Below are 23,702 nucleotides of genomic sequence, written 5' to 3'. Positions count from 1 at the left end.
ATATGGTTAGGGTTTACATCCATACCCAACATCCCTAGGCTTGGAAGAATGCCAGGCCCAAATGATATGAATCTAGCTCGTTTCTAGGCACAATGCTTTTGGGTGTGGCTGCGAGCCGAGCCTAAGTGGGTATAGGTCTGATGATTTGTTAAACCCAATATCTGTAGACTTGATTGCATGTCAAGCCTAATTGTGTATAAGGTTGGCTAGCTGCTAGACCTAGGACCCTTAGGCCTGGCTACGTGCCGAGCCTAATTAAGCACAAGTCTAGGGAGTTGTCAAACCCAATGACCTTGGGCTTAGATATGTTTTTAGACCAAATAGGCACAGGTCTTGAAAGCTGCCAGACCCACAGCCCTTGGGCTTGACATTGTGTCGAGCCCAAATTGATATGAGGTTGGCGAGCTACCAAACCAAGTGCCCTTGGGGTTGGCTACGAGCCGAGTCTAATAAAGCATAGGTTTGGCGAGCTGCTAGACCTAATGATATTAGATTTGGTTGTGCGTCGAGCCTAATTGGACATGAGTTTATTAAACTGCTAGACTCATCACTCTTAGGTTGGGTTGCACATCAAGCCCAATTAGGCATGTGTTTGATAACCTTCTCGACCCTTCAATCTTGGGCTTGGTTGCATACCAAGCCTAGTTAGACATGGGTTTAGCGTGTTGCCAGGCCTGACACCTTTAGGCTTTACTATGTGCCACGCCCAAATGGGCATGAGTATTGATCGCTGCCATAACCATTGATCGTGGGTTTGGCAGTGTGCTAAGCACAAAGAGCTAAAAGCCTGGAGATCTTTATAGTCCTCATTTTAGGCCATAACACTCTATTTGTTTATTCTTATGACTTTTAACATAAAATGTTATTGCCAATAGGGGTGATCATTTTCGGTTCGGTTCGGTTTTTAACTATAAAAAACAACCAAACCGGTTTTTTTTTGAAAAAAAAATAGAAACCGAACCGAAACCGAGTCAAACCGATCGGTTTCGGTCCGGTCCGGTTCTTGATTTCAAAAAACCGAGAAAACCTATATGCTCATATTTCTTCTCGAACTCGCCAGTAAGATGCCTTTTCACAACTATTGTTTTCCCTGCATTGTGCAAACGAATTAAAAGCCAAAAATCAACACCGCTGATTTCATCCCAAATCCAAAACTCTGCTATAAATCAAAATCCTAAATTTACAGGCACTGGAAATCTGGACTTCCATAGAAGTCATTGAAACTGAGCCTTACATTATTCAACATAAAATGCAGAATCATGAAGCAAGCAAGCAAGCAAAGCAATTATATCACTAGATTGTTGCCTCAAATGTAAAGGGGAAACAAATTGAAAAATATCCATCCTACTCACACAAACAAATCTTCTCATGATTCATTGGAAAGACTACTAACAATAACATTTCGTATGTGGTGTTGGTTGGGGTTTTCATGGCTTACAAGGGATGGTGGTCTCTGCAATCATGTAAGTCACAACATATGGATCCATGTTTGAAGCAACCCTTCTAAGTCTAGGGGGAGGGAGAGGGAGAGGGAGAGGGGGCTGCGGCTAGGGTTACTGGAGATAAAGAGTGAGAGGGAGAGGGGGTTGCAGCTAGGGTTATTGGAGAGAGAGTGAGAGGGAGAGGGAGAGGGTGAGAAAGAGTGAGAGGGGGCTGCGACTAGGGTTACTGAGGGGGGGATAATTTTTTCTATTTATAGTGCCTTTTTTGAACCGGTTCCTGCATTACAAAACTGAAAACCGAACCGAACCAGGATTTTTTCTAACTATTCTAATTGGTTTAATCGGTTTTTTTTCTCGGTTTGGTTTTTTCGGTTAATTTTTTCTCGGTTTTCTCGGTTTATTCGGTTTTCCGGTTTTTTTGCACACCCCTAATTGCCAAAGATTTTTTTTTCCATCCCTATTAATATTAATGTCAGAGATATATTCCACATTAATGTTTGTATAAGCGATATTTATCTCTCATTAATGAATGTGTAATTGATATTTATCATTCATTAATACTATCAGTATAAAATTACATTTTAACCCTTATCTCCACACATAAACAAGACTCATGGGCTATAAATACCCCATAAACCCTCAAAGTTTAAGGTTTACAATCTTCATTCTCAACAAAAATATATTTTTAATTTTAAAGTATTTATTATATTGAAAGTAGGAACAAACTTTTTTGTTCTTAGCAGTAAATGCTCATTCTCTTATTAATTCTAATAATTTATTTAAATGTCATTAATTTCTCTATACAGAGGTCTCAAATCCCACCAAAATAAACTGTTTTATATGCTACAAGCTTTTTCTATAACAAGTTACAAGTTTCTTAAACAATAAAGACTTGATTATCTTACTAAAACATGTGAATAACCCATAATCCAATCACCGAAAAACCTGCCTTTGAATTTTGTAGCCTCATTAAAGTTCAAATCGAGCGTGTTTTCAAAGTCTTCAACCGGGGGCGTCCTGCTATCCCTCGTGGCCCCTCATTTTCCAACCTAAACACACCACAATGCTGCAATGGAAAGCATTTTTATTATATATGTTTATAGATTCCTCCCTATCGTTGAAAAGTCTTCTCTTTGGTCAATCTACTACGTCTCCTTCGATGCTACTATTTTGCAAGGGATTCTAGCCAAGTCTGGATTATCTTCTCAGATATATATTTTTTAATGTATAACTTAATAGTGATCGATTGTTTTTAGTATTCGGAGGAAGAAGAAGAGGTAGATTTTAATAAGAGATTGATCTTGAGACAGGAGCCAAACTTAAGCATCGGGTTATATAAAATATAAAAAAGCTCAATTTCTCCGTATAAATAACAGCTTAAGAGTTAAGACAATTTATAACTAATTTAATAGTTCATAGTTATTTTGATGCGTTGAAATTGAAGATAATTTTTAAAAAATATATATAAAATACTTTAAGAATAAATTATTATTGCAATCCCAAATACGATATTAAACAAAATAAACCATAGCAAAAAAAGATTTATACTCTGTCTAATGGCTGGCTTTGTATTATTAGTATATAGAAGGCAGAAGCAGATCAATAAATTCAGAGTTGAGAGAAAGAGCTTATGATACACCACACCGTCTCCTGCTACAAGCCTACAACCTCCCTCAGTTTCAGGCTACTTTGATAAAAATTAAAATTCCTGTCTTTCTTGTTCGTCAGTGATCATAAAATCCCAATCCCAATCATTCTTAGTCATCCATAAATCTCTTTCTTATGGCTCACCATTCTCACCACCATAACCATAACTCAGCAAGCGATGGCGTTTCTCAAAGAGTTAACAGCCCTCGTTTCTCAGGTCCAATGACTCGCCGTGCTCACTCTTTCAAGCGCAACAACAATAATGCCGGCAACGCCAACAGCAGCAACAATGGTAGCAACAACGTTAGTAACGGTAACAGTAACAATAGTAGTCTTAGCCCCCATCTTGAGATTGATCTCCCCATAAACTCTCCTAGATCTGAAACCGTTGATGGGTTTGAAAGGGAAAGTCACAGCAGGCAGAATCTGAGCCAAAGAGTTCATGGGGGTGTGGTTAGGATTTTGACAAATAAGAAAGGTAGTATTGGATCTGTGATTTTGGATTTTGGGTTCAAGGAAAGGAAGAAACTTGGCCACTGGATGTTCTTTTTCTTTTGCGGGCTTTGTTTGTTTCTGGGTGTTTTTAAGATTTGCTTATATGGGTGGTTTGGATCTACCCTTGAAAGAGCTGCCTCCAATCAGGTACTTCATTTGATTGTCCACACTTAATTTTCTAAAGTTTTGTTCCTTTTCAAGTCTTAATCTTTGCACTCTTAAAGTAGAGTGTTTTCAGATTGTTGTCAGGCTGCGTGCCCTTGTGTGCATAAGAAATATTTTGCTAGAATACATGTATAGGCTACACTTGTATGGTAGTGTTTAATTCCGAACTATTTTTAGAATGTTTTCATCTACTTTGCTAAGATATCTCTTTGTAGCTAAAAGGAGATAATTGGTAGCCTGGGGTGTACATTTAGATGATAATGTGCCGGCAATTGATTCCACAACCAAGCTTGAAGCTGCATTGTAGAATTTTTATGAAACTAAAACTTGGCATCCTGATGTGTTTAAAAAATGTGTGTGATAACTGTCTTCTAAAATCTGAAATTCGCCTCTAGTTCTACAGACTTAATTCTCCTGCTGTCAGATGAGTGTCTGTTAGGTTTAGGACTTCCTGAAAACTGAAGGCCAATATGCTGAATGGCTATGGCTGTACAGTTGTCCAGGCTTTCCATTTGCAGCCTCTATTAACTAATAGGGAAGGTAACTCTCTGAACAGTGTTTTTTTATTTGATTACTTTTTGATGTCTTGTTTAGATTGTTTCTTGTTACCTAACTTTTCTATTGGTATTTCATGATATGTTTGAGTATCCACATGTGTTAGTTCTCCTGCACTTCCTTCTGCTCATATTAAGTATTGACCATCTTTTATCTCATCTAAAGTATTCTGCATTTACAATCAGGATGTATTCGGTTCCATCACCCGACAGGAACAAGACTCTTACCTATACATGGGATCAGAAAATGATCAGAAAAGAATGATAATAGAAGTAGGCTCGGATGTGGTTGATAGACTGAATAAGAAGGCTGAAGTAAGTCTTGAATTCATCCTGAGCACTTTAGTTCTTGATATCGCACAATTTGATTTCTCCCTAAATTAGGGAGCGGGAAGTATTAGTAAAACCTAAATCTGGTTTTATGTGTTTCTGAAATCTGCTTTTCATTCAGTTCTCAGGTATCTGGTCCAAGCCCAATAGTGAAAATTTCACCCAATGCATTGACCAGCCCGGAAATCACAAAAGTATGATAAAGAAACACTTAATTACTTCAATATCTCTCTTCTTTACCTTATGTGTGTACGTGTTTCACTCATGATGCCTTTGTGGGATTTTTTTCTTCTCAAATTCATCTTCTCTTGGCTTGGCAGAGCTTGGTGCAAGGACAAATGGTTATATTCTCATAAATGCTAATGGTGGCTTAAATCAGATGAGATTTGGGGTCTGGCTTTTGTATTTTTGTTATTTATTCTAGCTAATTTTGATTGACATGAGCTTTGGGCTGATGCATAAAAAATTCTAGTGTGCAGATTTGTGATATGGTAGCTGTAGCTAAAATTATGAAGGCAACGCTTGTCCTTCCCTCCCTTGATCACACCTCCTACTGGGCTGATGATAGGTTTGTTCTCTAATCATGCAATTCACTTGGACTGATAACATATGATATGAATAATTATTTTCTTCATCCAATTTAGTTGTGGAATATACCACGAATTGTGCTAAATACAGAATTGGTAACTGATACATTTACCAGAGTATATTCTGCTAGTAGGGGAGCATGTCTTTGACTGATGCATGTAAGCACATTGAATTTGAAGAGTAGGACCAGAGCTTGTAAGAGTGCTGTTTAATCATGTTTCTTTCTTTTCTTATTGAATTTGGGCTTGTAATGAGAGCAAGTTACTAATTCCATGTGATTTTTCCATGGAAGAAACCTCATCGCCCTAGCTAAGAAGGTTTTCTCTGATGTTCTTGACATTTGATACAATAGATATTGTTTAAATTGCATAGAGGCTCCCTACTGTTTTTGGATGATCCATGAGCTAACTAATTTCCTCAACTGTTTCAGTGGATTTAAGGATTTGTTCAATTGGCAACATTTCATTGACACGCTGAAGGATGATGTCCATATTGTGGAGAAGTTGCCACCTGCCTATGATGGAATTGAGCCATTCAACAAAACACTGATATCTTGGTCCAAGGTGACAATATTATTAATCAATTCATTATTTTTGCTGAGAAATACTATTGGTCTGTGGGAATGGACTCAAATGTTGTTGCTGCCTTCTCTTAGGGTGTGTTTGGCTGGGCAGTTCAACCTGTTTTTTGTCAAAATTTGAATTTGTTTTTGCTTAATTTTTTTTATATGTTTTCGGGTTGTTTTGATGTGTTGGTATAAAAAATAATTTTTTAAAAATAAAAAAATCATTATTTTTTATGCATTTCTAAGCGAAAAACACACTTCCAAGCAACTGCTACCACCCTCTACATCTGATAACAATTGATTTGAAATCTTCTCTCAGGTTCATTATTACAAAACCGAGGTCCTGCCATTGTTGAAGCAGCACAAAGTAATCTATTTTACTCACACCGATTCTCGTCTTGCCAACAATGGTCTCTCAGATTCCATACAAAAGTTGAGATGCCGTGCTAATTATAGGGCACTGAAATATTCTAAACCAATAGAAGAACTTGGAAACACCTTGGTCAGCAGAATGAGAGAAAATGGAAGCCCTTATCTTGCTCTCCATCTGAGGTAAGTTCTGACTGTTGAATCTCTTTTTCTAAACTGAGACTAGAATTGTTGTAATTATTCTTGTTTTGTTTGTCCCATGCCATTTTAATTGCCAGAATTCTGTCTATAAATTGGGAAGGTAATTGTTACTATAATATTCTTGTTGGAAAAGTCAATGACATAAATAATAAAGCACAAGGGCTGATCGATGCCATTTGTTTCTGCACAATCATTTTCAAGTCTAACAGATTAAACATTGAAAATGATCTGCCAGAACTTCTCCTAACCTTTCCTTTTGTGTGCTATTTTATGGTTTATTAAAATTTTTTAAAGACTCCAACTTGGAAATGGAAATGTATAAAGCTTCGAATCCTTGAATAGACATCCCTGCACTAACCAAAAAGAAGCTAGCTATGCCCCTGTCGGGGATAAAAAGACAGGGTGGAAGGTTCCCCAGGAGAGAGAGATGGAATAGGGAACCCCAACCCTTTTCCTTTCTAAGAAAATCAGAAAAGAAAACAATATGCTATGCACTAGTGCTTAAGCTTGATGCAATTACCTGGACCTACTGACTCGCAAAATCATTTTTCTTGGGGCATTAATTACGCTGTCATAAAAAATTGTTTGTTCAAGTCAATCTACTTGCATCTTCTACCCATAATCAAATAATAATTCTCTTTTTTTAGTGCAGGTATGAAAAGGATATGCTTGCATTTACAGGATGCAGCCATAATTTGACAGCAGCAGAAGATGAAGAGCTACTTAGGATGCGATATGACGTCAGCCACTGGAAAGAGAAAGAAATAAATGGGACAGAAAGAAGGTTGCTTGGCAATTGCCCATTGACCCCTAGGGAGACTTCCCTTTTGCTCAAAGGATTGGGTTTTCCATCCAGCTCTAGGATTTACTTGGTAGCTGGTGAAGCTTATGGGAATGGAAGCATGAAATACCTTTTAGATGACTTCCCAAACATGTCCTCACACTCCACTCTCTCCACAGAAGAGGAGCTGAATCCCTTCAAGGATCATCAGAACATGTTGGCTGGTCTAGACTATCTTGTTGCACTTCAAAGTGATGTGTTTGTCTACACTTATGATGGGAATATGGCGAAGGCAGTTCAAGGTCATAGGCGGTTTGAGGAGTTTAAGAAAACAATCAATCCAGACAAGTAATGTTCAAACCTAATCACTTCCAGCTAAATCTAGCATGTCAGATTTGGGTTGTTTTTAGTTAATTTTTCATCGATTGCATTCATAGCATCTAATTATTGGGAATGCTGTTGATGCAGGATGAATTTTGTGAAGCTTGTGGATGAGTTGGATGAAGGAAAAATATCTTGGAAGAAATTCAGTTCCAAAGTGCAAAAGCTTCACAAAGATCGAATTGGAGTTCCATATGCAAGGGAGCCTGGAGAGTTTCCAAAGCTGGAAGAAAGTTTCTTTGCAAATCCCCTTCCTGGATGTATTTGTGAAACAGCACAAGAAAAATAGCCTCTGAATAGACATATTTTCTTATATTAATGTTGTGACGCGATCCCAATGGCTTGCAAAAAAGTGTGCTGCCATTATACCTGGCATATTATCTTGATAGCAACCACCTTCATCCTCCAAATTGAGGGACGACTCAGTTAGTCAGCTGGAAAGTGCCCTTGCTCGTACAAAGTATAATCCATGTGCAGGACGGAGCCAATGCAATGAGGTCCTAATTGTTGTATCTTGAATATACCAGTTACTGCAGATAGGTTTTCGATAATCTTCTACTTTTCTCAAAGAGACAACAAAATTGTAGACACTTGTAACCATTCTTTTTTATACAGAAATGTGCTTGGTGGTTTGGATATGATTTAGTTAGGGTGGTTTTTTCGTATATTGTTAATGGATTTGTTTTTGGACTAGATAGACAAGGTGAAATCAAAGAAGTTCGAGCATGAAACCGATCATGTTTGGGATGCTGTTGGTTTTTGAATCTTGTTTTTTTTTTTTTTTTTTTTCTAGTTAGTTTAAAATTATTTTCCTATTATAAATAGGTGTTTTAAGTTTTCATTTTGTTCAAGTGTTTCTTTTTTAAGAATGTTGGTTTAAGGTTTTATTTAAATAGCCTGAAGAAATTATTATTATTGATTTCACAATTTATCTATAACATGAGTGGAGGTCATAGGGTTAAAGAGAAACACATAGAATCCAATCATAGGGGCTTGTTCGATTGTAATGGTTGTCAGCAGACATAACAGAGCCGTTGAATTAGCTTTTGCTAGGAGATTCATAAACAAGAATCATGAAGAGGAGAGAGATGTATTTAAGGACTTATCTCGGGACTATCCAAACCTAGATTTGTTCTTGCAATCACATATAGAAAACTATAACCAGAAGTTTGGTGAGGTCGAAGTTGAAGGAGGCTCCAAAGGTGATGTAAATTATGATAGATCATAACTTGAGAGACAACACTAGCTTGAGTCAATGAATGAATTTCAATTTAGGGTAAATATCCCTAACTTCAACGACGATTTGGATATAAAAGAGTTGCTCGATTGGGTTGTCAAATATTTGCAACAAGATTAAGGAATGCATGAATATCACAAAAAAGGATGATAAAACTAATCCCAAATAGGCTAAAGAAAGGAGCTTTTTCTTGGTGGAATCACTAGATGAATATACATGCAAGAGAAGGACAACAACGTCTTACATCATCATGGGAAAGGATGATAAAGAGTTGCAAGAAGAAGCTCTTGCCACTGTCGGCATAACTGCTTTTGGTGGTAAGTTACTCCTTATTACAAGCACTATTTATTTCAACAATATCAGGACTGTTCAATAGATATATTTATGAATATAAGGTTGAGTTTTAGAGGTTGGTAAAACGCAATCACTTACAGGAGATGGAAGGACAAATTGCAAGTTTACTAAGGGGTTAAGGCTTGCAATCCAATACAAGATTGGAATGTACATGCTATATAAACTATCAATGTAAACCACCGCATAAATATAAGATTGTAGAAAAAAAATTAAAAAAAAAGACCTCAATGAGTAATTACGATCTAGAATGATTGGATCGAAAATTGTTATGACAGATGTCGTATGAAAAGATGATTATGAAGGGTTAATGTATATTCGGTGATTAATGTCGCTACTTGGGACATCAAAAAAGAAGAAGAAGAAACTTTACTGAAACTTCGGTAAAACGGTGATAATTTGATTACCAAATTGTAAGAATTAATTATAAATGCTTATGAAATCATTGGGCGTTACAAGCAAAATAAGAAATATAACATGGGTGAGATGTTGTTAACAGAAAGAAATATTAATAGCAAATTTGATCTTTCTTGAAGATCGTACAATGAGACGAGTAAATGAAATACTTCCAACAAAGGAAAGACGATTCAAATATCGTAAACATTTCTTATAAGTAGGTTATAAATTTATAATATTTTATTTGGATGACACGATAAAGCATAATCTATACAAAGATTTACTTGTGAAGTGGATACCATCATATTCAGAGTCAATTATGAGATGAATGGATGAAAATTATCAATACAAATTAGAGGTTGTACCAGTGGATGGTTAGGCCTTTCATATTGTCTAACATGGTGAGCATTTTGATATAATTGACAAATCATGTCTCTATATCCCTTTATCAATAGATATGTGATAATTTATTCCAATGATATTTTGATTTGTAATTGTTCTAAAATTAACCATTTGAAACATCTAAAGAAGGTGCTGAAAGTTTTGTTGGAGAATAAGTTATAATGAAAAGGTATAATTCTAATGTTTATTGTTAGTGCAACTAGCATACATGTTGATGGATAAGGTTAAGGCCATTAGAAATTGGCTAAAATTTAAAATAGTTAGTGAGGTGTGTAATTTCTATGAATCGACTATTTTTTATAAATGATTTATACAAATCTTCAATATTATTGTTTCATCAATTGCTGAATGCATTAAAAAAGAGAAGTTTGATTATGGAGATAAGACAGAAAAAAGCTTTGCTTTGATTAAAAAAAATTTAAGCATTGCTTCAATTTTAACACTTTTAAATTTCATCATGCTATTTGAGGTTGAGTGTAATGCGTGCTTATAAGCATTAATGGTGTATTATCCTAAGAAAAAACATCTGTAACATTCTTTAATAAAAAATTAAGTGATGCTAGATTGAAGCGGTCAATTTATAACAATGAGTTCTATGCTATTTTTAGGACCTTGAAGAAGTGGAAGCATTATTTTATTAGGAAGGAATTTGTGTTGTATACTAATCATCAGGCACTAAGATTTGTATATAGCATAAGCGAATCAATAATGATATTTATACGAGATGAGTGAGTACTAGTAATGATTTCCAATGAAAATAATATATAAAGTAGGAATTCAAAATAAAGTTGTTGATACTTTGAGTAAAAAGAAAACTTTATTAATTATCTGGAGAAGAGAGATTACCGGATTCAAGTTCTTGATAGACTTGTATAAGCATGATGAGGATTTTAGTGAGTCGTGAGAAAAGTGTCAAAACCAATTTGTTGGTGATTTGCATATTCATGATGGATTATTGATAAAAAATAATAAGCTTTGCACTCATTATTTTTCATTGTAAAAGAAAGTTATTTAAGATTTATACAAAGAAAGTTTGGTTGATCATTTAGTGCGAAAGAAGACTATTGATGGTGGTAGTTAAATGTATTATTGACCTAAATTAAAATAAAATATTGGTAAGTTTGTGGTACATCAAAATGCCATGTTTGCCAAACTTTCAAAGGGAAAATACTTTTCCTTGCATTTGCCTATTCCTGAAAATACACATAAGAGGACTTGTCTATGAATTTTATATTTGGATTACCTCATACATAAAAGGAAATAGATTCTATATATTTGATTTGATGTAATTGACATGCTCTAAAAAAAATGGTCCAATGATGTTTATGTAATTGATCGATTTTTTTTTTGTTTTTTCTAAGAGGTTGTTCACTTGTATGAGGTATCAAAAACTATTACTTTTGATCGAGTTAGCGTGTTCCTTAGTTATTTTTGGTGAAAATTATGGAAGATGTATGATTTATCTTTGAATTTCAGTAGCACAACATATCTGCAAACAAATAGATAAACAAACTTGTTGAATCAGATAGTAGGCAATTTGATATGTAGTATCTGTGATGAAAAATCCAAAACAATGGGATGTTACACTTTTAAAAGAAAAATTCTTATATAACAGTGCTAAAAATAAGGCAACAGGAAAAACACCATTTGAAATTGTGTATATAATGTCCCAGCATGTACTTGATCTTGTACCCATTTAAAAAAGTGCTAGTTATAATACTGTTGTTGGAGAGATGGCTATGATCGATTGGATCATGTCTGGAAAATGCTGTTTATTTTTTAATTTTGTTTATTTTCTAGTTAATCTAGAACTCCTTTTCAAAATAGGTCTAAGAGTTTTATTAGGTTTAGATTTTTCTAAGAAGATCAGTTTAACTTGTTATATGAACAACTTCTGGGAATCCCTAGTTGTGATTAAAGAAAAAGGAATGTGGTCTTCTGTAGGATTATCGAAACTGCAACAAAATCTCTTGAATTACGCGTTCAATTCATTATTTATCCTTTGATTCACAAGAATTAATCAACAGACCAGCAAAAGAGTGAGAGAAAGGACGCTTACACGAAGCATTTAATTCCACAAAAAATCTAATGGGCTGACAGAATCTCACAGAGAAAAATTTATATCCAAAACAGTCAAACTAGAAGCAAAAATTGACAAGAGATCCACAAGGCACTATAGCTTCAGAATAGATTCAACAAGGTCGTATAGAGGTGCAAGCTCCCCTTTGTCTATCAAGCGAAATTCCTGCATCATGGCACAGTCCACAACATTAATGATTCAACTACAAAGCATGATAAGGATTCGTTTATTGGAAATGATTTAAGCAAAAAAGGGATTAGAGATCCTTGTGATTTCTGATGGTAAATCATTAGGCACGCATAATATACACGAAAAGAATCTGGCATGCAAGTGAAATGACATAATCTTGGAAGAAAGGAAGAGAGAAAGAAAGAAAAAAGCTCACCCATGTAAAGAGAACAAAATGCTTGAAGCAAGTATTTAGATGAGCTTCTTCCTTCAAGCTCACAATCTTCTGAAAATGTGAGTGATAGATGTGGGCGTATACTCGGAATAATCGCTTAAAGATTGTCTTGACAACATCTTGGAAATTTGGAGGAAATGGCGCCCCTGTGAGCACATTAGAGTTAAGTACAAAGATTCACTTGCAGCATAAAATAGCTAGATGAAAATAACCAATGAAGAAACTCCACTAACCCAACTTTTGAGGGAAAATCAACTCATCATCAAGCTGAGCCTCAATCCAGTCCATTAGATATTCGACATATTTTGGAGCAGACACCTCAATTGGCTTCTTAATGGTAACTCCATCAGCCCATCTATACTCGTATCTAAGCGCAAAAAAAATAGGTGAGCACTTAACTTCATAAAAACATGGAAAAAGGACAAAAAACTAAACCACAAAACTGCAATTTTAGCTATGAAGAATCTCTGGCCATTCAAATGAGAAGGCAGAGTAAAACTTTTAGCATATATTCCCAATTACTGTACAGGGAAATTGACCAGGCTAAAATTTCTTACCATAGCAAATTGCTGAAAATTCTACAGACTAACAATTTGATGAGTGGCACTGAATATTTGCATCTTTTATAAATTACATTCCACATTTTTCGAGTGACTGGAGCAGGATTTCAACTAGCCAGTCCTCAACAAATTAATCAATGTAGAGATCTGATCTGTTACATCTTTTCAAATGTTATATCCTCGTAGCATGAGAAAACTTTAGCACAGACATGACGCATCTGGCACAATAAACACAAGGATCATTTGAGCAAAAAAGAAAAAGCAAAACCAAACGCAATTTCCACTCCTCCCCAAAGCATGCACACAAATGCAGTGATAGACACAGTCATGCATGCACATATATTCTCTCCTAGCCAAACCATAAAGAGGGAAACAGAGGTAGAAATATACAAAGATTACGGCAATTTAGCAAATCATTTTTGCATTAACTTTCTACAACAAAAACTACAGACAGAACTTGATTTAGGGATTGAGAATGATACTTTGGTCCTGCTGTCATCGTTGGACAGTTGGCTGCCGTGCAGAATTCAGTAAGAGTGCCATATAAAATATTCACTTGATTGAAGAAATCCACGGCTGTAGAAAAAGAATATAAATGAAAAGATCAAATAAAACTGCGGAAGCTCAAAAAATCATTTTCCTTTACAACAAACCACAGATATTTACTTCTCAACTCCTATAAATCATTTGCATTCTTAAGTACAAAATGTAGGAATAAAAGGAGTAGAGAACTATGGCACGTATTAAGAGAATTACAATCAGTTGAAAGCAATTAATTTTCAATTTCAAAGCCATCGTGTTCCTACATGAATCTTTCAGAAATTTGTACAGTATCGAAATCTCCAGAGAAGAGACACCCAAAAAAAATAATTATTTAACTATATGAATTTGTCTAGAAATATAGTTTCACAGAATTAAATAAATTCTACAATGTGCGGAGTTTCTTACTATTCACAGCGAGCCACTCGTTGATATCTTCTCCAGGAGGCAATCGCACAGCTTCCCTAAGGTTCCCACTACCCAAAGTAGCATCAATATGCCTTTGAAGTTGAGCACCCTGCAATTCGAATAACAGTTACATCCATCCATTCATTTAACTATACGCATAATAACATGAAGAGAGAATGAGAGAGGCCACTAACCTTACTTCCTGAAGGAGCATTCTTCTTGGGCCGAAATGTCTTCTGGTTTCTTCAGTTAACGTAAGCCGATTCCAACAAAAAGAAAAGAAAGAAAGATCAAATCCCAAATTTAACAATAAAACATAAATAAAAACGAAAAGATGATTAGCAATTCCTAAAATATCTAGTTTCAACAATGGTGACAGAAAAGAACCATTCATTTCATTGATCATCAATTCATCACTAGCCATTACACAGAACATGAGAACATTTAAAGATAATCGTAATAATAAGAGAGATTGGAAATGGGAATGAGAGATAAACACTAATGGATTAAGAATCCAGTGCCCCACAAGAGGAAAAGGAAAGAAATACCTGCTGCCAAGACCAAAAAGACTCATAGTATGAATTTGTTTTCCTACCACACAATACAAAATGCAAGGCAGGGGAAAGAAATTAAGGTGATTGTTGCAAGTATAGAAACAAAGACAGAGACATATATTCATATGTTAAGTAACGACTGACTGGCAAATACATGGAATGAGTAATCTCTCACCGTCTTTGTTTCTACTCTGTCAAGCCAAATTGCCAAGGCTGAGGCTCACCTACTCTTTTCTTTTTCATTTGCCAACCCGCATACCTGGCTGATCTACAAAAAGAAAAAAGAATTTCCATAGGATTGATCACAGCTCTTGACTCAGGATAATCCAACGATATTTAAGGTGGTTTGATTTTCAATGAAATCGGAAAGAATAATAAAGAGTTATTTAATGAAAGTCGAAGAAAAAAACATAAAAAAATCTTTGGTCTAGAAATATAAAAGAGAAGAGAAATAGAAGGGTGGGACCAGAAAATGACAAGCATCTAGCTGTCTAGATTTTGTCATTATGGATTGGGTCAAGCTTTGCTGGTGCTCGCGTTTCAGGATTAAAGACGGCTGTATATCTGTAGTTGTAACTTGTAATGGATTATTATTATTATTATTATTATTATCATCATCATCATTTTTATCAACGTCATCAAATGGAGAAGACTGATTCAGGTTGGCGACTCCATCCATCCATCATCATTCGTTGAATGATAGTTGTCTTGTGACAATACAATGGTTTTCTTAACTGCCTGGATGCCACCTTGCTCATTTATGAAAATAAATGAAATAAAATTATTAATAATAAAAAATAAAAAATAAATATAAATTAAGATATTCAACCATATAAAATGAGATATTTATTATATTATATTTACTAAATTTATTTATTTATTTATTTAAATCAATAAAAAATAATAGAAATAGAAACACAAATGAAACTAATTGAATAAACTCGCAACCTAAAAAAATATTACGCGAGATTGAACATATAAGAAATATTATTTAAAAACAAATATTTTTATTTTAAAAAATAAAGTTTATTTGTATAAATTAAAAAATATAGATGAATTAGAATAATATCTTCAAAAATCAAACAAAAATAAAACAATTAAAAAAAAACTTCTATCCAAAAAAGACATGCATAACCCGTGATTTAAGTCATGATACTGATATAAACCTGTAGAAAAGAAATAGAAGATAATCACAAAATCAATATTAAAAAAAAAGCTAATGTAGAATGATAAGATTGTAAAAGAAAAAAAGAAAAAAAGAAGAAGATGTTGAACGACATTAACTTTTTAAACTCGTGATCCGAGTCATTAGATCGGAAGCGCTACAAATAGAAAAAATATGAATTTGGATCCCTAACAAATCAAATGTTGAAAGATAAAATCAGGAAAAAAAATCAATTACAAAAAAAGATCTAAAAAAAATCTTAATTAAAAGAATAAGGATGAAAATAAAAATAATAATTAGAGGGCAAACAATTTTTTTTGATTGGAGGGTTAAATTGAATTGAAAAATAGTTTTAATACAAGAAAAAAACAAATCAAAAGAATTAGGGTAAAATTAAAAAAAAAAAACAACATAAACTTTGATTGAATGATGAAATTGAAAGCCAATAAAACTTAACAAAAAGGCCAAGGAAATAAATTAAGAATCAAAAGAATAAGGATTAAAATGAAAAAAATAAGGAATTTTAATTGAAGGACTAAATTGAAAATAAACAAAATTTTTGTAAAAGGAATAAGAACGAAATAAGAAATTACAAGAATGATGACTGAAATTGAAAAAGCAAAAACAAAGAACTTTAATTGAAGGATGAAATTAAAAGCCAATAAAAATTTAACAAAAAGGCAAAGGAAATAAATTTTTATGGTTTGCCGCAAATCTTGATTTAGAAACACATAGAGTTTGGTCACTTGTTTTATATCTAAGAAAAATCTTGATTTTTAAGGTTTTTTGGAGATAAATCTTAATTTGGGATATTTTAGATTTTCTTAAAAAAAAGTAGTTTTTGCATCAATGTCTTTTTTTAGTTTCAACCACCATATATAAAAAAATAAAAAATAAAAAATTGAAGGTTCTATTATTATTTTGAATTATTTAATCTTATTTCATTAGTTTCTTAATTTTCAGTCTTTTTTTTTCATGTCATTCATATCTCACATGAATTTGTATTGATACTCGTGTTTTTGTATTTGTAATTTTGTATTAATAGTTTTTAGTATTTATTGCTTCTTGATTTTTTACATTATTTGATTTTATTGTTAATATATTAATCTTTAATTTTTTGTGAAGTAGTTCCTTAAATAACTGAAATCTTAAGAATTGAGTGGTGAAAGGTGAATGTGAGTATATTAAAGTGAAAAGTCAAAAATTTATATGAAACACAAGAAAAATAACATCTATTGAGTGTAAGTACGTGAGGCGGTATGTGAATACACACACATGAGTTAGTATATATATATATATATATATATATATATATACCAGCTTAATTTTCAACTTTTGATAATAACAACTAAGAGTGAATCATCACTACCAAAAGATAAAAATAATCTTGAATGAGGTTATTTGGCCATATAACAACAATTGGATTTAAGGAATACAAGGTTTGTCAAGGTAATAAGTGAGATGGATAGTTTAAGAACCAAAGTGGCTAGTTTTCGAGATGGGCCAGATCATATAATTTTGGAAGGAAAAATGTCTACAAGATGAGCTAATTCATCTCTAAAAGAATCTATAGTAAAAAATACTAATGAAGAGGCCAAAGATTTTAATGATAACCATAGTGGTAGGTTTTGGCCACATAAAAACCAAAGGCCTAGAGAAATTTGACCACTTGAGCAATTCAGCCATAGGAGATTTTAGAATGGTTTGGATAGAGATTTGAGTAGTATTAAAATGAAGATTCTGGTTTTTTAAGGAAAAATCAATTCAAAAGCTTATTTAGAGTGCAAAAAAATGGAGTTGACCTTTATTGTCACCATTACTTTGAAGTAAATAAAGTGAAACTTCATGCTATTGAGTTTACTGACTATGCTATTATTTGGTAGAATTAAATTGTTTTAGGAAGGAGGAATAAAAAGAGACCTATACATCCAAAGATGGATCCCTAGATGGTCTCTTTTTCCTTTCATTTCGTGGATCTCAAGATAATCCCTTTTCCTTTCATTAAGATTGATCCCTGATGATCATTCATTTCATTATCAGATGAATCCTAAGATGATCCCTTCTTATTTGTGTGGACCTTGAGCTAGTCCTTTCATTTAATTGGTTTAAATTGTTTCAAGGTCGAGTCACCTCTTAATTTGACCAAGATTCCAAAAATCCCCCAACACAGTCTTTTAGATTTAAGTGGTTTTTCAAATGTTTTTTATAAACACCAGCTTTTCTTTATAAGCTTAGTACACAAATCCTTTTACAAGACTTTGTACTGTAAGTATTGCAAAGAGAAGGTAACTGTCATAAACTGATTTGATCATTTTTTTCAAAATATTCTCCCAAAATCCAAAAAGAGCAAGAGATTCAAAAGACATGTTTTTAATGCATTTCAACCATTCACATGTTTTTTTTAATAATTTCTAATTATTTTTCCTTGTTGATATCTTTTCAAAAAATCAAATTCAAAGAAATATATCACTCATCCAAATTATTTGTGGAAGAAACATTGTCGGAACAGTACAAGTTTTCTTTTAAGTCTTTTTTTTTGGTAAAAATCCAAATAAAATTTGTTTCTATCTTGTATAGGGGTTTAGTCTATCTCTTCTTATATCTTGATTCAATAATAAACTTGGTATAAGAGCCATAAAAAAAAAGGATATATGTTACAATACACATTTAAAGGAGTTAACAAAGCAATAACAATAATTTTGAAAAAATAGATTAGGAAGTTTAAAATATCTCAAAACTCAAGAAGATTATAACAAAATAGATATTACTAGGTGTTGACCTGAGCTACACCGTGGGGCCATACTATTTTTTTAATGTAAAATGATGTTAAGGTGTTGCAAATGCATTTTAAAAAGGGAAGAAAAACCTTTATAGACTTGACTCAGTCAAATAAGTTGGCTTTATTTTAATTAGATGATAAAAAATAAAAAATAAAAAATAACCGCAGATGGACCAAATCATTTTAAAAAATGATCGTGATAACCTGAGAAAAAAATATTTTTTTAAAAGGAGACAAATGATGTGGCTTAATTCCTAGCCCGATAAATACAGAAGTATGAAATAGGTAAAAAAGGACCTAAAATTTTTTGTCATAATCACCTCGAGTTAGCATGACAAACCTGTAACCCCGGTAATCAAGGATGAGAGAACTTGAGCTATCCCGCTAAACCCGTGACCCAGATCATGAGATCAGAGTAATCTTATATAAAAAAAAAATCACAAAGCCTGTTATTTATATATAAAAAAAATATCAGCTTGCATTAACTTTTCAAACATATAACCTAAGTCATTAGACTCGAAACACTCTATCTGAAAAAATCATGAAACCCAATTTTCAATCAATTAATTATAAAATGATGAAATTGAAAAAGTAATTTCAATTATACAAAAGAATTAAAAAAAAAGAAAAACAACAAATAAAACAATGAGGATTGAAACTAAAATACAAAATAAATTGTATATTTGATTGAAGAGCGAAATTGAAAAAAAGAATCAATTTAGCAAAAGGATCCAAAAAAATATTAAAAGAATGAGAATCAAGAATGATATAAATATAAAAATAAATTATTGATTAAAGAATGAAATTGAAAAGAGAATAGCTTTAACAAAAGAGAAAAAAAATTAAAAGAATAAGGACCAAATTGATAAAAATAATATATATAAATTTGGATTGAAAAATAAAATTGAAAATAAATAAAACTTTTACAAAAAGACCAATAAAAAAATAAAAATAAAAATAATAAAGACTAAAGGGGGGGCTTATAAGTGACAAATTGCCTAACCACCATTGACATGCACTGCCTCCAAAAAAAAAGGACACAACAACACTTTCAATGATATGAAAAAAGAGGGATTTTAGCTGCTAGGACACACCGCACGTTGTTATTTTGGTCAATTTAATTTTTTTCTCCCAAGAGTATTAAAATGCAAAAAAAAACTTATTTATCCCTAATCAATTTGGTAATAACTAACAGATATTGTGAAATGATCTAAATGCCTTCAATTGCCGGTTTTAAGTTTTTTGATGGCTAGGGCAAAACCATAAAAATATTGTACCGGTGAACAATATTTTCACTCACATGCTACAATAGAAATTCCATCTATTTTAGAAAAACCATAAAGTATTTTTTAACACGAGACAAGCATACTATTTACAAAAACTATGAGAGAGGAGTATTGTATTAAGCGGTTAATAATCTTAGGATGTTGATCAACTTAGGCTTGGTCTTTTAAAATTTTCTTGCACAATAAAATTGTTTAATTATTTCAAAAGTAAAAATATTATTTAACTCTGGTCTAGAGGTTTTTTTTTTATATATTACTTCTTATAGCACAATGAAATGACTTTATTACCTTTAAAATAAGAATTTCCTTGCATACTTCCATTTTTTTTTTTTTTGTGATTATCATTTGTTCTTTAGGGAAATTATGTATTTTAACAAATATGATAGAAAAAAAAATTGTTGGCACATGTGTGAAACACGCCAGCAAGCCATTTACGGCGAGAAAAAACAATCTTTCTTAGTGTTTTTTGATTACTCATGACGAGGCCTACCTTCTCGGAAAGCGCGTGTGATGTAATTCTGTTCAGTTTGGCACTGATTTGCTTTTCTTTTGCTTTCTTCTTTTTTCTAACCTTAATATCCGAGCTTGAGCATCCAAAATTTCGCAGCATCCTTTCAATTTGTTTTTTTTTTCAGATTTGTTTCTTGGTCTTTTAATTGATATTTTTTTATTCGAATAAATTTATAGATTTAAAATATATTTTCAATTTTATACTCCTTTAATTTTTTTAATCTGTCAAATTTAATCCTTGTTCTTTAGATTTTTTTTGATTGATATTTTTTTTTGAATTATTTTATGGAATTAATATTTGTTTTGAATTTCATTATATATATATATATATATATATATATAATATGATTCCTATTTTTTTATTGTTATTTATTTGATTGGAGATAATTTTTAAAATTCATTGTTTATACGATTTCATCCTCTATTTTTTATTGCTATTTTTTTTTGCATTGGCAATTTTTTTTAAATTGATACTTTTTTTTAATTTCATTTTTCAATATTAAATTTAGCTTCTTGATTGAGTTCAGTTCTACGATTTAAGAGATTATGAATTTTGAAGATTACCCCAAGTTTAGGAGCTTCTTGTGGTTCATTTCCCCCCCCTTTTTTTGAGCTTTTTTTTTTTCAATTTTACCATTTAGCATTTGATTTAATTAGAAATTATGCTCTATTTTTTTTATTTGCTTTCTATAGGATTTTTCACTAATTTTAAAAATAACTTGAGTTATCTTAGGTCTTTTTATTTGTCGTTTTTTGTTAAATTTAGTTTTTTTAAAAAGAAATGTAAACTTGTTATGCTCGCTACATGATATTTTTAGATTTTTTTTTAGATTGAATTTTTTTTTCTTTTGATATTTAGTTGATTAGAATTGAATATTTTATTATGATTGGGGTTTCATGAGATTATTATGATCTTATGTCTAAGATCGCGAGTTTTATAAGTTAATTATTATCTTTTAATTTTTTTTTTTACATTAAAATTTTTTTAACCCGACCCTAGAAATCACCTATCTAGAGATATACTATATGCTGTTAAATCGTTCATCACCTTCATGCTTCCAGCCTAGGCTTCGATAGTTTGGATTTGGCCATCAAAAGTCAACCGATTTTTAAGACAATGAGGGGTTTTTCCTTCACCCTAAACACAATGATGATCACTATACTATAGCTCCCCTAGTAATTCATTCAAATTAATCTGATGAGATCAGATTTTAATTCGATTTAATCAAGATTAAATCAAATATAAATAATATTTGACCTAAATTACTGGCTCCGATGCAAGGCGGGATGAACCCCATCCTTTTTCAAACTTTTTGGTGATAGAGTGAAATGAGATGGATCGAATTCCCTTTTTAATCCACCACTTAATTTTCTTACTAAGATTTATCCAATTGGGGCTGGTCCAAAAACTCCTGGGCCGATACATTACTCCAAAGCCCACACGTTAGCCCATAGCCCAAAAGTTCAATTTCAATCTTAAGACAAATAAGTGTCAGGAGTGGTTGTTTTTATGTTTTTCAATTGTTTTTTATTTTAATAAATATTAAATTTTTTTGTTAGATGTTTTCTTTTATGATGTTCAGATGTAAAAATTAAAAAAAATATAATAAAAACATTATTTTTATATATTTTTAATTAAAAAACATACATCACATTACAAAACACACATTAATTATGCTTTTTCTCAAGCTCAATGCTCTCATGGGAATCCATGAACATGATAGAAGATGGTTAAACTCTTAATTTGAGGGCTTATCAAACTAACAGTTTGGTGTTTGTTCAGCTTTTCAGGGGTGTTTAAAAGTATGGTAATATTTATTTTTTAAAGTATTTTTTACTTGAAAATACATTAAAATAATATTTTTTATTATAAAAATTTTTTTTTGATACCAGCATATTAAAATAATCTAAAAATATAAAAAATATAAATAAAAAATTCAAATTTTAACCCAAAAAAACAACTTTTGTAGCTTGTTGTGGATTTTTCATTAATACAGGAGATCAAGCTAAGGGTCCATTTGATGGTAAGAGTATCACGTTATCGATGATATATATATGGGCTTGTAGCTTATATGTTGCAGGTTCAGTAAACAGATTATTATTTGTAGGTAGTGATAGTGATGGAACAAAGTTTTGGCTCAGGCCATGCACGGACGGGCGCCCTCAAAAAGTTTGAACCATACATTCACCAAGTTGTTGATGAGGTTATCACATTTAACTATAACCAAGTTTCAATCAAGATTTCTGAAATGGAACATTTGTAAGATTCATTCAAGTATACCATGCAATTGGCCAATGTTGAGCGGTTCAGGAGGAGGAGGAGGAGGAGGAGGAGGGATTCACCCTAACTTTAAGATCACTAGCCGTAAAGGAAATCATAGCTCACTGTCTAGAAAGAAGCACACAGTATCTGAAAAGCTGACCCCTCCCCATTGATTTCTTTACTTAATATATAGCTTCTGCGTGGGTTACGTGCCCCTATCGTATTACTGCTATATATATTTCAGGACAGCCTGAACTTTTTCGAATCATATAGATGAGAAAAACATGCAGTAATTTATTCATCTAGCGTAGTTGGAAAACGAGACAAATAACGAAGGCATGTTTGTCGAATTTTCCAGTTAAATTATTAGAGAATAATTCAACATGGAGAATCAAGTACAAAAAACACTAAAACGGACTAGGAGAATCTTGTCATAGAGACCCTTTCATGGAAAAGCAAATTAAAAGAGAGCAACAGCTAGCATGAACGAGGAAGTACATCTATCTAGATCGATGTTTAATTAAGTCGTTTTTCTTGGAAGAGAGAGCTCGACCCAGTGTTTAACCAGTGCCTCCAAGAACACCCTTAAGTTTCTTAACCTGAGCGTCATCGAGGAATGTTGTCGTCTCTATAATTTCAGAAGGCAAATCGTTTGCAAAGAGAGCAAAGTCTAGAATCTGGAGACCTGGTCTTTCACTACTGAAGCTAACAAATGCTAGTGCAGGAGCCCCACCTGCATTTATCTGGAAGTGCAGTAAACCTCGAGGGAAAGCCATTATGTCTCCCTTCTTAAGAGACTTAAGGTAAACTTTATTGTCTGAGGAAATGAACCCAGCACAGATTGACCCAGAGACGACGATTAGAACTTCTGAGCCTCCTGGGTGTGTGTGCATTGGAACAACTCCACCTACTGCCAAGTCCAAACGAGCCATGGAAATTCCAAGGCCATTTACACCTGCGAATTTGTCAGCAAATGCTGGTGTCACAGCGGCTTTGATGATGTTTGAGGTGTTGCCACCAACACCTAGGCCCGAGAAAACAAAATCATCCACGGTTACCGCTGCCGGCTTCTTGCAAACGAAGCCTGTAGGAGTGTCTGGACCTGTGAGGTCTGCAACGCAAAAGTCCTGCAAGGCAGCATTTGAGGTTGAGGAGAGGAGAGAAAAGACGAGGAAGATAGGGAGAATCATCTTCTCAAGGAATGAAGGCTCTATTTTAGGGTACAAGCAGCTAGTTAAGACCTCGGATAC

At 33.0% G+C, this 23,702-nt stretch overlaps 3 protein-coding genes across 6 annotated transcripts; 1 reads left to right on the top strand and 2 right to left on the bottom strand.

Moving 5' to 3' along the window:
- The first annotated feature begins 2,687 nt into the window (after positions 1–2,687).
- On the top strand, positions 2,688–8,154 carry LOC133689797 (O-fucosyltransferase 35). Its single transcript, XM_062109846.1, has 9 exons — positions 2,688–3,731; positions 4,490–4,618; positions 4,755–4,827; positions 4,954–5,024; positions 5,113–5,201; positions 5,652–5,784; positions 6,106–6,338; positions 7,009–7,485; positions 7,606–8,154. Exons 1-9 carry the CDS (start codon positions 3,225–3,227, stop codon positions 7,805–7,807), a joined length of 1,914 nt encoding a protein of 637 aa, XP_061965830.1. The 5' UTR covers positions 2,688–3,224; the 3' UTR covers positions 7,808–8,154.
- A 3,718-nt stretch (positions 8,155–11,872) lies between these two features.
- On the bottom strand, positions 11,873–14,842 carry LOC133688895 (MOB kinase activator-like 1A). 4 transcript variants are annotated; one of them, XM_062108537.1, is made up of 8 exons: positions 14,594–14,842; positions 14,444–14,486; positions 14,090–14,138; positions 13,896–14,004; positions 13,430–13,523; positions 12,621–12,754; positions 12,370–12,533; positions 11,873–12,149 (listed from the first exon to the last, which is right to left on the bottom strand). In XM_062108537.1, the coding sequence occupies exons 2-8, from the start codon at positions 14,467–14,469 to the stop codon at positions 12,078–12,080; spliced, it is 648 nt and encodes a 215-aa protein (XP_061964521.1). In that variant the 5' UTR covers positions 14,470–14,486; positions 14,594–14,842; the 3' UTR covers positions 11,873–12,077. The 4 variants fall into 4 exon arrangements, with proteins under 4 accessions (XP_061964521.1, XP_061964520.1, XP_061964522.1 ...); XM_062108536.1 differs by having other exon boundaries at positions 14,625–14,842; XM_062108538.1 differs by lacking the exon at positions 14,444–14,486 and having other exon boundaries at positions 14,625–14,840.
- Positions 14,843–22,793: 7,951 nt separating this feature from the next.
- Positions 22,794–23,702, bottom strand: LOC133688441 (auxin-binding protein ABP20). The gene has a single exon (XM_062107924.1). The coding sequence runs from the start codon at positions 23,640–23,642 to the stop codon at positions 23,013–23,015; it is 630 nt and encodes a 209-aa protein (XP_061963908.1). The 5' UTR covers positions 23,643–23,702; the 3' UTR covers positions 22,794–23,012.

The sequence above is a fragment of the Populus nigra genome, chromosome 3 (genome assembly GCF_951802175.1).
Source record: "Populus nigra chromosome 3, ddPopNigr1.1, whole genome shotgun sequence".
Taxonomy (NCBI): Eukaryota; Viridiplantae; Streptophyta; class Magnoliopsida; order Malpighiales; family Salicaceae; genus Populus; species Populus nigra.
This window is presented reverse-complemented; position numbering and strand designations above follow the sequence as displayed.

Bases quoted from the DNA above. Each gene is read 5' to 3' on its own strand.
- LOC133689797 (XM_062109846.1), top strand. From the start codon at position 3,225: ATGGCTCACCATTCTCACCACCATAACCATAACTCAGCAAGCGATGGC. The intron at 4,619-4,754 runs GTAAGTCTTGAA...CTTTTCATTCAG, and splicing joins GACTGAATAAGAAGGCTGAA to TTCTCAGGTATCTGGTCCAA. The intron at 6,339-7,008 runs GTAAGTTCTGAC...TTTTTAGTGCAG, and splicing joins TATCTTGCTCTCCATCTGAG to GTATGAAAAGGATATGCTTG.
- LOC133688895 (XM_062108535.1), bottom strand. From the start codon at position 14,574: ATGAATATATGTCTCTGTCTTTGTTTCTATACTTGCAACAATCACCTT. The intron at 13,524-13,895 runs GTAAGAAACTCC...CTTTTTCTACAG, and splicing joins CGAGTGGCTCGCTGTGAATA to CCGTGGATTTCTTCAATCAA. The intron at 12,755-13,429 runs GTATCATTCTCA...TTTTGCGCTTAG, and splicing joins ACGATGACAGCAGGACCAAA to ATACGAGTATAGATGGGCTG.
- LOC133688441 (XM_062107924.1), bottom strand. From the start codon at position 23,642: ATGATTCTCCCTATCTTCCTCGTCTTTTCTCTCCTCTCCTCAACCTCA.